Below are 17,581 nucleotides of genomic sequence, written 5' to 3'. Positions count from 1 at the left end.
ATTTTTCATACATCTTACATGATTCCACTGCTAAAAGACTAATGTATGGTCAAAGAAAGATCGAGGTTTACCTAGGACTATTCAGCAAATAGGAATGAAATGCAGGCTCCCTGAATTCCAATCTATGGAGCCCATTTCACTGTCAGAAATATGAAAATTCAAAAAGTTATCTTTTTTCAGATTTTTTTAAAACTTCCATTAATTGGTTATTGTAGAAAGTGTAATTTCTTAGAATCTAGTCTTTTTTTTTTTTTAATTTTATTTATTTATGATAGTCACAGAGAGAGAGAGAGAGGGCAGCAGAGACATAGGCAGAGGGAGAAGCAGGCTCCATGTACCAGGAGCCTGACGTGGGATTCGATCCCAGGTCTCCAGGCTCACGCCCTGGGCCAAAGGCAGGCGCCAAACCGCTGCGCCACCCAGGGATCCCTAGAATCTAGTCTTTTTAAAATAGTATGTACAAATACAGAACTTTCAAGTTTATACAAGTAGGAAAAATTAAGATGCATTTACTAACAAATCAGTTTCTAGTACTTAGGTACAAATACATGTGCTGAAGATGATCACCTCAATAGTACTCACCTTCATATTATCAAAAACCCAAGTATCCAGTTTTGTTACATCCTGGGCACCAAAATCCTCATTGTCAGCATCATAGCTATATGCATAAACATGGTCTCCACTAGCACCTGAAAAGGAAATTTTGGGAAAAATCTTTTTAACAATTTTTTAATCTGTCATGAAATATGAAGTAGTTATTTAAAGATTTTTGTGAGCAACCAAAATTTTTCACAAAGCATTTTATATTATTAAATTTTTTAATTTATAATTTTAATTTATAAAAATAATATAATTTTATATTATTATTATTTTAAATATTTTATTTATTTATTCATGAGAGACAGAGACAGAGAGAGAGAGAGAGAGAGAGAGAGATTGGCAGAGGGAGAAGCAGGCTCCATGCAGGAAGCCCGACGTGGGACTTGATCCCGGGTCTCCAGGATCCCGTCCTGGGCTGAAGGCGGCACTAAGCTGCTGAGCCACCCGGGCTGCCCAGCATTTTATATTATAATAGGGAAGAGAAAGACAGGAGAAAGAATGAACATTTATTTTAAGTGCAATGGACTATGACTACTACTTTAACATGCTGTTGCTTTTTGTTCTCATAGCACCATTCTAATTTTACAGATACACTACATGTAAGTTAATTACTCAGCCAAAGTCACAATGCTAATACACAACAGCACAAAAATAAACATCAAAGTCCGTTTCCCTGTACAGATTAAACTATTCAAAAAATTTGTCGTCTGTGAATGCTACAATCTAAAACAGATGAAGTCATTTGGTACATCCTAAAGCAAGAAGAAAATTCAAATATTTCACTTATCCTATTCATAAACTGTATTTTTCTTAATATAAAGGAATAAATATTGCCTATTGTTAAATTCTTTGAAGGGGTCAACAAACATATTAATCTTACATATTTATAAGATTAAGAATGTAATCAACTTAGTGAATTGCTGAGATAGGCTCTTACGGGTAATAAGGATGAGACAGACCAAGTAATAATCTCTAATAGAAGCACTTCAGTTCCAATGACACTACCACCGCTCAGCCATTCCACTTCCCACATCCTAAGTACAGATCTGAGTAGGTTTTTTGGTTACTCTAAGAAATAGAACACTCCTATTGGACTGTTTTTGATTCAGGTGTTGGTCCTGTCCTTCCAGTGACAGCCAGAAGTAGGAAGGTCATATAGTCACTCACCACCACCAGTCCCCCCAAAAGCTAAACTGCTTTCCAAAAAAAGGAGACTATATATAAATGGCAAATAGTCTGAGGTTTCTTTGCCCTGACGTACATAATTATGTTCTTTGAATATCATATGTAAAATTCTGAACATATATTTTTCCTTTCAGGACATATAATAATATTCAATAATGCCAATTATTAAGATTACACCTATGGTTAAGTATAATGTTACAAAACCTTTCTTTAAGTGAAATGACCTGTCATTCTGCTCTCACTAAAAAGCATTTAATGACAAAATTCAAATGGAATCCGGGATTTCAGAAAAATAATATAAACAAATTTCTAATCAATGCATAGAAACAAATATAACAAATCCAAATGGCATGATCTTGAATATGTGAAAATAGGAATTACAAGTCATAGCACTTAAATCTTTATGTAAGTATCTACAAACTTAATAAATTATCAAAGTAAAATGAACCAGACATCAAAATCACCATCATAATGAAAAGTTATGTGATAAGCACATTGCTAGATATTTCACAGGAATTATCTAATTTAATCCTAAAACCAAACCTATGAGATAGAAATTATTATGATTACATTTTACAAGGCAAACTGAAGTTCAGAGAAGTTAGCTAACTTGCCCAAGATTACAAAGCTGTTAAATGTTAGAGCCATATACCATTTCATTGAATCCAAGATACTAACCACTATACAATGTGCCCATATATTTCAAGTACAACTAAAAGAAAAAAAACACAGACACATCTATCCTTTGTAATATATGTCCCTATGTCAGAGATGTTAAATATTTAAAAACAAGTATCTCAAAAATCAATAAAATATAGTAAGTAATACACAAAAATTACCATATTGTTTTACTACTATACTATCTGATGTAATATAATCAATGACTCTTACCTTTGGCAAACATAGTCAAGATATCTGGGCTTCCCCAGCTCCATGTGTACCTGCTTTCATTAATAAGAGAATCAAATCCCACAGGATTTTCCTTCCATCCTTCAGGTCATTGAGAAAAGAAGCAAATAGTAACAATAGTAATATATACACGGTGAACGGTGAAATATTAGTATAGCCTCTAAAGAAGTATTCTTCAAAAAGTAACAATGAGAATTACAGAACAAATGCAAAGTAATAGATTTTATGTTACATGTATTATACCATAATTTTTTTAAAGCTTACAATAGATAATTTACTTCTTACTAAAATATAGAATCACTTTTGAACTTTTGAGAGTTAACATCTAGGAAAACCATGGATCCATCCAGTCAGGTTATTTTAGTAGCACAGAACAATAAAAGACCAAAGCTTAATTCTTGAATCAACACCAGTGTGTGTTTATGAGTAAGCTATACTAAAATACTTACCAAAAGTATGCCAAAACACACTTCACTTGTGTCATGATTCAGTGGTAAAGAAGCAATATATATGCCATAAATTTTTCATATCAGAAAGTCATCTGTATAGAATATAGACAATACCTTTGGCAACTGCACTGACATCTTCATAAAACCCAGCTATCAGGGCTACATGACCTGGCCGAGATTCAGTTGGCACCCGTGTATGAGATATCCCCCAGCTGCCTTCATGCATGATGATATTCCTAAAAGATATTATAGATCAATAGTTAACACAGACTATGATTAAATCCTGCTAGAGCTTTAGAAAAAATAAGATTTTTACAGAGGAATCAAACCCCAAAAATGACTCAAAATTTAACTAGGAAAGGAATCTTTCCAATCCCAGCTGAGCCCAGTTCTAGCCCTCTGACTAGCTGGATTCAGCAGCATAAATGAGTTTAGGCGAGACAAAGAACCATCCAACCACTACAAAGAACTGTGAAACAAAATAAAGGATTGTTGTAGGAAGTCACAAAGTATTCAGATAGTTTGTTACATGAGAATTAACTGACTCACACAATATTGCTCTATAAATGTCAATTTCATTAGGTGAGATGTGGTAGATGCAGTCATATAGGAGAAAGTCCTTGTTCTTAGGTGATGCATGCAAAAGTGTTTAGCAGTGAAATGTCATGAGATTTTAAACTGTATTGCAATGAAAGCAAAGGACCAGCAATGCCACTGCAGGTTAAAGAGCAACAGAGTAATGAGCTATAAAACACTGACTGCATTGGTAACAGTTTTTAAGATGAATGTTTGAAGCCCATAACAATAACTACAAGTACTGGTTTAGATACTCTTTAATACTGAATTACCTCAAACTAAAAACAATTTTGGTAAAATGCATGCATAGTTTGAAAACCATTGAACCATTTGTTAAGGGAAAAATATTTTTTAACTTCTTCAGTATTTAATGAAAAGTAAATTTCAACACAAAGTAGAGGTAGAAAGAAATTTGGGGGACGCCTGGGGTGGCTCAGCGGTTGAGCGCCTGCCTTCGGTCCAGGGCGTGATCCTTGAGACCTAGGATTGAGTTCCACATCGGGCTCCCTGCATGGAGCCTGCTTTTCTCTCTGCCTCTCTCTCTCTCTATCTCTCATTAAATAAAATCTTTTAGAAAAAACTACTTTAAAAAATAAAAAAGAAATTTGCACATCTCTGTTGAAAACATTTTGATCAGTTCAGATCATATTTTTTAAGAAAGAAAATGAGGAACAAGTAAAACATTTTACAAACAGGTTTTAAAAAAAACTAGATTTCTGAAATTGTAAACACACGATGGCATATAACCCAAGGCATACCAACCACGTGAGCTCTTGGCCTGCTACCTACCACCCAAAGGAGAAAGAAGTGCCACCAGGGAGGCTCACCTTTTCCCTAATAACTGGTATACTTTTATTAATTTGCGATGAACTGTATTTTTCTCCTTTCTTTGACAACTAAGAAAGTCATCTAAATATACACCTAAATTTTAAGTTATTTGTGGAAATTAATGTGACACATTCTTGTGAAGTGCACTTAACTATGATCTTATTTTCCTACTCACATTTTCCACTGCCCTGAGTTGCTCACTTAATTACTTTTATCTAATGCATTCCTTTGAGCCACCATAAATTTATTTCTGGAAATTCGACAGGAATCCAAGTTCATTCATTACTCTAGCAGTCAACAAATATTTAACTGCCTACCATGTTCTAAGAACTGGAAATAAAGTGGTATATAAAACAAAGGCCCAGGTTTCAAGGAACCTGCACATGCTAAGTACTATAAAGAAAACTAAAGCACAGTAAAGAGATAAAGTAGTGATGGCAGGTGAGAACAAGGGAAGGTGAAATATTTTAGATAAATTTCCACTTGGATTTGAGTTTTAATCTCTCTACATACAACAGCATTAAGAAGGGCTTTTGAGGGACACGCCACTAATCAGAAAAAAAACAATTATAGTTGTAGGAGCCCCAACAGTTTAAAAAATTAAACATTTCTTTTCAAAGCCACTTCAGACTCTAAAATCACATTGAACACCAATATTAACTTGGAAGGGCTTCATATATTTTATAGGTGTATTATCAGTTGAACTCTATATTTTCTAGTTAAATACCACTGTAATTAGCAATTCATTAATATTTATGCTGGTCATTATTTTTAAAATATAGCAAGTTTATTTTATAAGAAAAAGATAATACAGTGAGTTGTAAGCCAGGTTTGGATAATTAGGACAAGGTAGGCCAAGCAGCTAATGTCATACATATCTCCTGGGAGGAAATAAATTTGTTAATCCCAAGACAAAGGCAGATATATATTTGCCCCTATTGCCTTTCTCATCATCACTTCTATGTCCAACATGAGATAAAACAGTGGCAAGACAACATTTTCCAGAGAGGTCTTTGCATCAGCTAACATGCTTACCTAATAAATGGCGCTCTAGTATTTCCATTTTCGTCTAATTCATAAAGTGTATCTGCTCGCAGGCCATCAGCAACAAACAGTACTAATCTTTTTGCTGGAGGAGGCAATGGTGTTAACTGAGGAGTCATTCCATGAACCAAAGGAGATGTAAAATAAATATCAAAGATGGAGCCGAAGAACACAAAATGTACAAGCAATCCCAAAATAAAGAAGAGCAGCATATCCAGGGTAACTAATTAATCTTCAAAAAAGACTGAAAGAGGAAACAAAATTAAATTTGGGTAAACCTTAATGCAATTATTTATCTTTTCAATATTTTGGTGACTGTGTGTAGATTGAACATATGTTAAAATGTTACATAATTTACAACTTCACTTTCATTTATGCTAGCAACAATAAACATTTTTTAATAATGAGATAATACTAAAATAAAATACATTCAAACAAAAAGAGAAAGTTCAAGTATAATACACAATTAACACCAATAAACTATTGCTAATAAATTTTAATGCACACTAAGCTTATAAAAACTAACAGAGGATCAAAAAACAAAGAATTAAATGAGTCCTAAAATGAGTCAGGGTTCAGTTAAATCAAACCCTGTATAAAACAGAAAATATAATTCATGGTGCTCTTGGTTGCCCATATGACCACCACTGATAGGCTTGGAATTTAACATGACTTAAATGTTAGTGGAATTTTTTTTTTTTTTTTTTTGGGTTATCAGCTCAGGAGACTTGTAGATTCTGCTGACAGATAACATGATTTTTGTCAATTTAGCTAAATTATAGGAAGGAAAAAGTAGTTAAATTCCATGTGTTTCAGAAAATGTACATTCACTAAAGGAACACTTTTAGTTTCCTGAACCAATTAAAAAAAAAAAAAAGCGAAAGTTATATTCATTCTTTCAATTTAAATATTCTTGAAAGTATTCTATACATAACTGTGTATGGGATACAACAGGGAACACCAAGAAGACATAGTTACAGATCTGATAAGCTTACTCATACTTACAGAAGGAAAACTAAGCAACATGAAACTTCATTTAAATAATACTGTAAGACAGTATGCCATTAACTGCCAAGATCAAGTCCATGGGAATTTTCAAGACAGTCTATAATTTACTTTTGTTGGTGAATCTCCCTGTAGATTAAAAACAACAAAGTACTCTTAATTGTCTTTTTGTAATATAACTAACATCAGTTACATACAGTGACCCTTGGCTGAAAGACACCAAAGATGAAGTAATTTTAATTACAGACACATCTTATTCTTCCTGGTCTAAAGAATTACATCATGGAAGAAAGGATGGCAAAAACAACAAAAAACAACAACAAAATCCTTGTCAAAGTCAAGTACATCATAAAAAGAATATAAAGTAATGTAAATGGGCAAATTATGGGCCACTTTTTCCTGAAAGATTTAAGAGTCATAAATATCAAAGACATTCCACAAAGTATAGAAGTCCCTTCGTGGGTCGGTGCTATTCTGCAACCTAAGGAAAGACTCTCAATAAATATTCTGCTTTTTCTAATATATATGAGCTTCAACTATACAGCAAGCACCATCTTAATGATGGCATACATGATGGTATGTAAAAATAAAACAATCATGGGGTGCCTGGATGGCAAAGTATGGTTGAGTGTCCGACTTGGTTTTGGCTCAGGTTTGATCTTGGGGTTATGGGAGCGAGGCCTGCATTGGGCTCCATGCTCAGTGCAGTTTGGTTGAGACACTCTCTCCCTCTCTCTCTGCCCCTACCCTTGTACTCTCTCTAAAATAAATGAATAAATCTTCAAAAAATTAAAAAAATCACTGGTAAGTTTGGAAAATATAGAAAAATTACTTATGATTTTATCACCTAAAGAAAAATCTGTTACATTTCTTACAGTTTTTCAATCTACATTTTTATAGTCTCATAATTTCATATATTTTTTATTATACATGAACATTTCTTTGTTATTAAAAAAGAACTCTTCTTACTCATTATTTACCATCACCACACTTTATTCTATGGGCACATCTTAATTTTCCTGTTCACCTCTATAATGTTAAACATTGGGTTTTCATTTTTTCATTATTATAAATGTCAACATGATTAATTTACATTTTAATGTAATTTTTATGTTAACTTTTCAACATTTCACATTGTACGTTTAAAATACTGCCAATAAATTCAATACTAAGTCAAAGGCTATGAGCACCTTTAAGGCTCTTGATACACTGTACACGGAAATAATTTTTTAGCTGAAAACTGATTATCCTAACGATAACTTCATTTAACACTTGCAATATAGATTTTTCTTATCTCACAACCCCTTCTAAAGAAAAAACTATCACTTCAAATAGACACAGTCTAACAAAATAAATTTGATGAATTAAGAAGACATTGAATACTCTAAATGACAGTATTTCAAATAGAGAAATTATTATTAATACCACTGTTTCGAGAAAGGAAGGGGTGGTCAGCTTTGTCAGATACAGTTCAGATTGGAGTAAGAGCAGGGCAGCAGGTGATTTGGTTTGTGGAAGTTCTTGTTAACCTTACTGAGAAATTTCAACATAACGAGAACTGAGCCCTTTCTAAAGTGCTTGTTTGAAAAGCCAACAGGTGGCGATGAAGGGAAAGGCAGCAAAATGAGTACAGCTCTTTGGGAGCGTGTTAACTCTAAAGAAGAAAAATGAAAATTGAGGTAGGGCCAATAGAGGATTTTCTTCAGCTAGGAAATCGTAGATTTGAGTGCTGAGGAATGATGAGGACGTAGAAAGAGGTCAAAGCTGCCACAGAAAGCTGGAATAACCGCAGGGGTTACAAATCCTTATGAAAGTCAGAAAAAAATGGAACCTAGGGTACAAGTGGAGGAGTTGGCTACTCCTGTTTTCCCTGGGATTTTCCTGCTTTTGGCACTGAAGGTCTTGCATCCCAGCAAAGTTCTCAGTTCCACAAAAACTGTCTCTGGGCTCTTTAGTTGGTTGGTCCCATGGCAGCCTGCTTCTTCATTTTCTTGCATCTTCTCCAGTCATCTCCTCAAGGTTTCTCTGGCCACCCAGAATTAGACCCCTCTCTCATTTTCCTTGATTTAAATACTCATACACTCTGTATTTAAAAATAGAGTATCCAGCAGCCCATTTTTCAGTGCTAACAAGGAGCTCTGTGATAATTCTCAGATCCAAAAAACTATCTGTGCTTTTTTTTAAATATGCATATTAAATTAAAATTACCCCTAGCTATTTTCTTGAGTACAAGGACTCTCCATCATAATATATGGCACTTATTTAAACAAGTGCTAATTATTTTAAGAGTCTTACTAAATTTTTTTGTGAAGACTTCTAAAGATTGGTACCTAGTTTTAATTTTTTGTCAAGTTTATTAGTGTATTTTATATTTAAAAAAGGACACATTTTAAGTTTTACAAGTTTTGACAAATATATATTCACATAACTATCAAAATCTAGATCTAGAATATTTTCTCTAAGAATTCCCCGATGTCCCTCTGAAGGTAATCCTTGCCCCACAGTCCCAATCATAAGCCATTGCTGCTCTGTCTTCTGTGATTGAAGATTAATGTTGATTGTTCTAGAACATCACTGAGATGGACTCATGCAGCATGCAGTCTGTTCTATTTTCATTCAGCATAATTTTTGACTTATGGAGGTGATTTGTTTGTTCCTTTCTAATGTTAAGTATTCCATTGTATGGCTATACTACAAAGTGTTTATTAAATTCTTGAATATGTGCATTGTTTCCAGTTTGGGGTTATTATAAAGCTTTTTAAACAGTAAATGTGCAAGACTTTATATATATATATATTTTCTTCATTTCTCTTGAATATACAGAATTAGAATTGCTGGGTTAGGGGTGTCTGGGTGGCTCAGTAGGTTAAGCATCTGCCTTTGGCTCAGGTCATCTCAGGGTCCTAGAATGGAGTCCTGCATCAGGCTCCCTGCTCAGCATGGAGTCTTCTTGTTCCTCTCCCTCTGCCCCTCTGCCTGCCTGTGCTCCCTCCTCTCTCAAATAAATAAAATCTTTTTTTAAAAAGTTGCAGGGTTGGGATCCCTGGGTGGCGCAGCGGTTTGGCGCCTGCCTTTGGCCCAGGGCGCGATCCTGGAGACCCAGGATCGAATCCCACGTCGGGCTTCCGGTGCATGGAGCCTGCTTCTCCCTCTGCCTGTGTCTCTGCCCCTCTCTCTCTCTGTGACTATCGTAAATAAATAAAAAATTAAAAAAAAAAAAAAGTTGCAGGGTTAAATGGAAAGATGTTTAAATTTATATAAAGTATTGCTAAACTTTTTCCAAACTGTTTTACCTGTTATACAGCTTCACATACTGTCCTTTCAGCAAGTGTTTTAAAACTTTATTGACAATCTATAATTTCACTATAAATGCCATTTAAGAATTTATCTTAACTTTTTATAGTAAGTATAATGTGCTTTATATTCTTTATATTGTGTATAATATTTCTCCACAGTGAGAATATTCAATTATAGCACTAGCTACTATTGATTACTTGCTCAGCATCAGATCCTGGGCTTGAGTACTTATGTTTTTTCCTCTAATCCTCAGAATCTGCTTTGTCAATGAAGTAGTAGAACCCTCATTTTTACAGCAGGGAATGGAGTCTAATGGGACCTAAGTGATGCTCCAAACATCATCTAACTAGAAGAGGAAGAATGAGATTTGAACCCTGGGTCACACTGGAGACCCTAAGCCTTTTCTAACACTTGTTCAGATGACCAGTGTGTCCAGACTTGATCTTGGTACCTTTCTTGGAGGGGTGGGATGGCATAATGGTAAAGAGTACATACCAATGCATTCCTCTGCAGGGATTCTAATCCTGCCTTCTCTACTTACTAGTTGTGTAACTTAAGGCAAGTTACTTAATTTCTTTGTGCTTCAGTTTGTCAATTAAATGAGGATAACAATAGTATCTACTTGCTAGGGTGTTATTAGAACTGAGTTGATGTGTGTAAAATATGCAGAAGAATCCCTACCACAGTCAGTACTCATTAAGTAATATATTATTGTTGCTAATGTACATGAAGCTGGATTTATCATGTAAGAAAAATTCATTTGCCATTCTTGAGTCTAAAATCAAATACATGTAAATCTCTTCTTACAGAACCAACTCCCAAACTTTGTTTTATACCAAAGCATCAACTTTAGTGTCACTGGTTTACTGCTACTTTCTTTATGTGTTTGTTTGTTTGTTTTAATTCTGGTAAGGACACTTAACATGGGAGATCTACCCTTTTACATTTTTAAGTGTGCAATACAGTACTGGTAAGTATAGGCACAATGTTATACAGATGTCTAGAACTTATCTTGTGTAACTGATATTTTATAGCTGTTGAACAATAACTCCCATTTCTCCTCCACCACCATCCCCAAGTCCCTGGTGACCATCATTCTAGTCTCTGCCTCCATGTGTCTGACTCTCTTAGAAATTTCCTGTAAGAATCATACAGTATTTGTCTTTCTCTGACTAGCTTTATTTCAGCTAGCAAAATGTCCTCTAGGCCAGAAATGTCTGATAGCTCCAACTGTTCTGTATATTTGCCAACAATATTTGGTATTAATAAGCTGTTTAGTTTTGCCTTTTTTTTTTTAATTTTTATTTATTTATGATAGTCACACAGAGAGAGAGAGGCAGAGACACAGGCAGAGGGAGAAGCAGGCTCCATGCACCGGGAGCCCAACGTGGGATTCGATCCCAGGTCTCCAGGATCGCGCCCTGGGCCAAAGGCAGGCGCTAAACCGCTGCGCCACCCAGGGATCCCCTAGTTTTGCCTTTTCTATATGTGGGAGTGTACTTGTAACCTATTGTGGTTTTAATTTACGTTTCCCTGATGACTAATGATGTTGAGTGATTTCTCATGTATTTAACGGACTTTTTAAAAAAAATACTCTCCCTATCCCCCTTTTCTAGGTGTTTTTCAAAAAGCAGTACCTTCCAATTTTGGTTAAGTTCAGTTAATTTTTCTTTTGGTTATCTATTTGTGTCCTACATAAGAAATATTTGTAAATGACAGCACTTTATTTATTTTTTTTTTTTTAAGATTTATTTATTCATGAGAGACACAGAAAGAGAGGCAGAGACATAGGCAGAGGGAGATGTAGGCTTCCCACAGGGAGCCTGATACGGGACTCAATCCTAGGACCCAGGGATCATGACCTGAGCCAAAGGCAGATGCTCAACCACTGAGCCACCCAGGTGCCCTAACAGTACTTTCTTTAATACAGATTTTTTAATACGCATTATTTAAAAATAATTTCAAACTGATAAAAAAATTGCAAGAATGGTACAAAAACCCATATACCCTGTAGCCACATGCATCTATATTAATATTTCCTTTTGCTTTGTCATGTTTTCTCTTGCCTCTACTGTCCATGCTTTGTCTATCTTACCCCCATGAAAGTACACACACATATATGTGTGCCCATGTATGTAAAATCAAATATTGTTTTGGAACCATTTGAGGATAAATTACATATAACATGCCCCTTAAACCCTAAATTCTTCAGTGTTTATTTCCTGAGAACAGTGATACTGTCTTATATACCAACAGCAATTGTCAACTTCGGTAAATTCAACATCAGTATTTTATCTCATCTACCATCTGTACTCCACATTTTCTGAAGTGCCTCAATAATGTTCTTTATAGCATTTTTATAGCTCTACTGAGGTACAACTGGTCTATAACAGACTGTATGGATATAAAATGTACAATATAGTCAAGATAATGAATATACCCAGAATTCTCAAAACATTCCTCATGCTTATGTAATTCACCCCTAAGTATTTTATATTTTTTTATATTATTGTAAATGGTATTTTGTATTTCAATTTCTTCTTGTTAGTTCTTAAAACACTACTTTTTATATACTCACCTTGTATCCTACAACACTGACATACTATTATAGTAGCTTTTATACAGATCTTTTTGATTTTCCACAGAGATAATTATATCACCTATGAATAAACGACTTCTTCCTTGTCAATATGAAGGTCTTTTATCTTTGTCTCATGTTTACTGTACTAATAGGACCTCTAGTATGATGCTGAACAGAAGTAGTAGTAACAGAAATCTTTGTCTTCAATTTTAGGGTGAAAATTGTCAGTTTTCCAGGATTTGGAGATTTCCTTTATTTATTTATTTATTTTAAAGATTTATTTATTTGTGATATACAGAGAGAGAGAGAGAGAGAGAGAGAGGCAGAGACACAGGAGGAAGGAGAAGCAGGCTCCATGCCCGGAGCTTGACGTGGGACTCGATCCCAGGACTCCAGGATCGAGCCCTGGGCCAAAGGCAGGCGCTAAACTGCTGAGCCACCCAGGGATCCCCGGAGATTTCCTTTATTAAGTTAAAGAAGTTGGCTTTCACTTCTAGCATGCAGAGCTTAAAATCATGAATGGATGCTGGATGTTGTCAAATGCTTTTTGTTGGATCTACTGAGATGATTGTGAACATTTGTTTTTTCTCTTTCAGCTTCTTAATCTGAATGAATTACTGATTGAATTACAAATGTTAAACCAAACTTGCATTCCCATAATAAACCCCACTTGGTTATTAAGTGTTATCCTTTCTATGAACTGTTAGATTTCATTTGCTAAAATATTATTTAGCATTTTAAAGCAATGTTTATGAAAAGATATGAGACTATATATATATATATATATATATATATATATATATATATATATTTTAAAAACTTCATCCATTTATTCATGAGAGAAACATGCAGGGAGCCCGATGTAGGACTCACTCCCGGGTCTCCAGGATCATGCCCCAAACCGAAGGCGGCGCTAAACCACCGAGCCACCAGGCTGCCCTAATTTTGTTTTCTTGTAATGTCTGAATCTGCTTTTATCAGACAAGGAGTTGGAAAGTGTTGCTACCTCTTTTGATTTTTTTTTTTTTGGAAGAATTTGTGTGGAATTTGTATTATTTCTTCCTTTACTGTGTAACAGATTCACTGGTGAAGCCACTGACTTTTTCTTTGTGGGAAGATTTTTAACTATAAATTCCATTTCTTCATATATATAGGAATATTCAGATTATTTACTAATTGTTGAGTGAGCTTTGGTAGTTATACGTTTTAGAAAATTTGATTTCATCCAAATTATTAGATTTATTTGTCTAAAATTATTCAAAATATTCTATTCAATTATTAGTCTTTTTTCTATCTTCCATTCCAGGATACAGTCTATCAGGTATCATATTTAGTCGTCCAAAGTGAGTCACTTTTCAAGTACTTAATTCCTTCCAGTTAGATCTTAAACTATTCAGCTAAAATACATATGGTATATTTGGATGTACAGAAGCTCACATTGATTTAAATATCTCCTCTTCATCATGGAAACATTAGTACTCTCTATCACGGTTATAAATAAGCACACATCTATGTCATTTCCCACTTTCACTTGCATTTATGAATAACTCCCTGGAATTAACGTTCTTATTTTCCCATTGCCATTACACAGCTTTTCTGAATAAAGTATCAGAGTCTATGTGTTTAAGGAACATATAAATTTCCCACTACCCAAAAGCTTACTGAAGTAGTCAAACAAAAATTTTGAGAACTTTGACCTTCCCAGAGCTCTAACAGCCAAAGTAAAAGTTGCACTCTGTTATATGAGAACAGAAGTCTCCCAGTCAAGTCACTCCCTGTGTTTCCTTATCCATTAAAAAAAAGACACCATCAGCCTTATTCCATGGCAGGAGTCTAGTGGGAAGTAATTAAGACATGGCACCATACACATGTAAAGTACTAGGAATACTCTAAACTAAATTGTAAAGCACGGGACTTTTATTTTTTAAATCAAACTCTAAATAGCTAAATTTATATTATTTTTTAAAAAAGGGATTTAAAAAGGTATAATGTATCTTCCTGTTCCAGTCAAATCAATTTTATAATTTCTTAATTAAGACTTGGAATATTCATTGCCACCAAATATTAATGATATAAACCCTGTATATTTACTATTTCTCAGTGTCCAGTTGGGTTCTATTTATTCTTTCTTCCCCCCCACCCTTTTTTTTTTTTTAGAGAGAGAGAGTAAGTGGAGAGGTAGGGCAGTGAGGGAAAGAGAATTCTAAGCAGGCCCCACAATTGGTACAGAGCCCTACCTGGGCTGGATCCCACAAGCCTGAGATCATGACCCGAGCTGAAATCAAGAGCTGGTTGCTCAACCGACTGAGCCACCCAGGCACCTCTGGGCTCTATTTTCAAAAGGGCTTGTGTTTCTTAGTTCTCTACTTTCACACCACCAAATGAGTTCATTATGTCCTTATCTGGACCACTTCAGCAACACACAAATGGCGTTCCCTACTAAACTACATGATATAAATTTTTCCCCTCCTCAAAGTAATGATCTTATATATTGCACTCTATTAATTATAGTAAATTTCACTGGCCATTATACTTTATTCTAATTGGTCTTTAGTAGTTGTATACACCGGCCTTAACCCCAAAATTCATATACTTTTTTTTTTCCGCAAAGATTTTATTTGAGAGAGGGTGTGTGTGTAAGAGAGATCATGAGCAGGGAGGAGGGGTAGAGGGAGATGTAGACTCCCCACTGAGCAGGGAGTCTGATTCAGGACTAGATCCCAGGACTTCTGGGAACATGACCTGAGCTGAAGGTAGACACTTAACCAACTGAGCCACCCTGGTGCCCCTCATGTACTTTCTAACCCATTTTCTTAAATGATCCTTAATTTTAAAGAATTTATTTCAATATAAGAAAGATAAGGTCAAATGAGTGTATCTAAAAGAATTCCAGGAAGGAAAATCAAATGAGGATATAGTTGATACTTTTTCTCTAAAATCATGTTAGAGATAATTACTTCATCAGGTAGTAACTTGGCATTCTTATCTTCACCAAAATGCAATGAGATATTAATGAGCTTGGAATTTCACATCTCTTTTCCACAGAATTCCAACTAATAAATGTAGAAGGAATAAGGAAAATATAAAATTACACCTAAACACCACAATAACTTATTGCCATCAGGACACATTGATAAATGCTTAACTCAGTAAGTGAATATTTGAGGCAAAACAGGGTATTTGCAGTCTCAAAGAAATATCACCCAAACATATATTAATTACAAAGGGAAAAACATTAACTTACAATGGAGAAACCCTTCAGATACCACCTTACCAAATGGTCAAAGTTAACATAACCAGTAATAAGACACATTAACATCATGTAACCCTAATATGGTGCACTAAGAAAGGCACAACATAGTATTTTTGGCAAAAGAATACGTGGCAATCTTGCCAAAAATGCTAACCTCGATGTATTTATGGGAGTATATCAGACAGACTCAAATTGAAAAAAAGTCTGCAAAAGACCAGTATTCTTCAAAAGTATCATGGTCGTGGAAGACAAAGAAAGGCTGAAGAATGAAGAACTGTCATGGAATGGAGGCTGAAGAGACATAACTGGACTGGATCCTGGGTCAGAAAATAGAAAATAGTGGAAAAATTGAATTTCACCTAAGAACTACGGATTAGTTGATAGTTTTGTACAAATGTTAATGTTTTGGTTTTGATAATTATACTGTAGTCATATAAAATGTTTACATTAGGTACAATGTAAAGAGTATACTATAACTATGTACTATTTAACTTTTCTATGGATCTAAAAATATTTCAAAAGAAAAAGAAAAAAATTAATTTGGAGCCTAAGTCTGTGCTCAAAAGATAACATTAACTAGAGACATGGTCATAATCACCACAAATTTTATGGATAGCTCTGATTTCATGTAACCTGTGTTCTTGTAAATAAAGGTTATTTACTAAGCTCATAGGCTTTAAGTGTTCACATCAGTGTAAACCATCCTAAAGAGCCTATTATTTAAAGATGGTGTATTGCAGTTCTTTTAGGTTCTGTTTATCTGTCATGTGAAGAGTAAATATTGCCAGTCAAAACTGTAAGGAAGTTGCTGAGACTTGTACAGAAATCCTATATCCTTTCTTAGCTAGAAAATTTCAAGTTTTCACAGTCTTATGGTCTGAGGCCCGCTTAGCCAAACTGGCTATCAGCAAATCATCAACATACTGTAAGAGGATCCCATCTCAGAAGATTATCAGGGAAACTATTAAGCCATGTTACTAACACTAGTTCATTTGCTCCTTTATACTTATTATTTTGGGGTATATATTTTTCTCATCATGATGTAGGTCATTTTCAAGCAAAAATTATATGTGACTTTACAAATGCCATATAAGAACTAATTTTCAAATTTCCTCATGGCCAGTAGACCAACAGAGGTTGTTGGTTATTTAGATGATTCATGCCCAGCTATACACCGGAGAAGAATTCAATTTTTTGTCTTCATATCTAATGTCCTTTATCTGTTCTAGGATACCACAGTAGTTACTTATCATGTCTCCTTAGGCTTTTCTTGGCTATGACAATTTCTCAGTATTTGCTTGTTTTGATGGTCTCGCAAGTTCTGAAAAGTACCAGTCCGGTATACAGCAGGAGGCTCCTCTATTAGACTTTGTCTGATGTTTTTCTCATGATTAGAATGGGTTTAGAAAGAGGAGAGGAAGAGAAGGAAATCTACACGTGTAAAGTGCCATTTTTTTAATCACATCTTCTCAAGAGTGTATACAGCATCAACATAACATAGCTTATCACAATTGATATTAAACTGGATCACCTGGCCAAGGCAGTGTTTGTCCAGTTTCTCCATTATAAATTTAATTATTTCCCCCCCTTTTTCATATTGTACTCTTTGGAAGAAAGCCACTGTGTACAACCAATACCTAAGGAGTGAGGAGTTATACTGAGCTATACTCTGTCTACTGAAAGCATGAAGTACCTATGTAGATTATTTGAAATTCTTCTAGAGAGGATATACATTTTAAACTCAATTATGTGATTAAAAGCTGTCATTCTACAAGATTTGATTAACATTATTATCACCAATATTTGCACTCATGCCTTCTCTATCCTACTGAGGAATTAATTTTTACTAGTATA

At 34.7% G+C, this 17,581-nt stretch overlaps 1 protein-coding gene across 4 annotated transcripts in view; it reads right to left on the bottom strand.

Moving 5' to 3' along the window:
* Positions 1 to 17,581, bottom strand: part of PIGN (phosphatidylinositol glycan anchor biosynthesis class N) — a 107,772-nt gene that overhangs the window by 83,838 nt on the left and 6,353 nt on the right. For 3 of the 4 annotated variants that reach the window (XM_072821679.1, XM_072821673.1, XM_072821658.1), the window contains 5 exons: positions 6,597 to 6,725; positions 5,583 to 5,835; positions 3,258 to 3,379; positions 2,677 to 2,775; positions 583 to 689 (listed from right to left, as the gene is read on the bottom strand). In XM_072821679.1, the coding sequence (XP_072677780.1) occupies positions 583 to 689; positions 2,677 to 2,775; positions 3,258 to 3,379; positions 5,583 to 5,803 (549 nt within the window). In that variant the 5' untranslated portion in view covers positions 5,804 to 5,835; positions 6,597 to 6,725. Of the gene's footprint in view, positions 1 to 582; positions 690 to 2,676; positions 2,776 to 3,257; positions 3,380 to 5,582; positions 5,836 to 6,596; positions 6,726 to 15,881; positions 16,045 to 17,581 lie in introns of all 4 variants that reach the window. The other variant, XM_072821666.1, reaches the window with a different exon arrangement.

This window comes from Canis lupus, chromosome 1 (genome assembly GCF_048164855.1).
Source record: "Canis lupus baileyi chromosome 1, mCanLup2.hap1, whole genome shotgun sequence".
NCBI classification, from domain to species: domain Eukaryota; kingdom Metazoa; phylum Chordata; class Mammalia; order Carnivora; family Canidae; genus Canis; species Canis lupus.
Note: the sequence above shows the minus strand (reverse complement) of the source record. Positions and strands in the feature narration are given on the sequence as shown.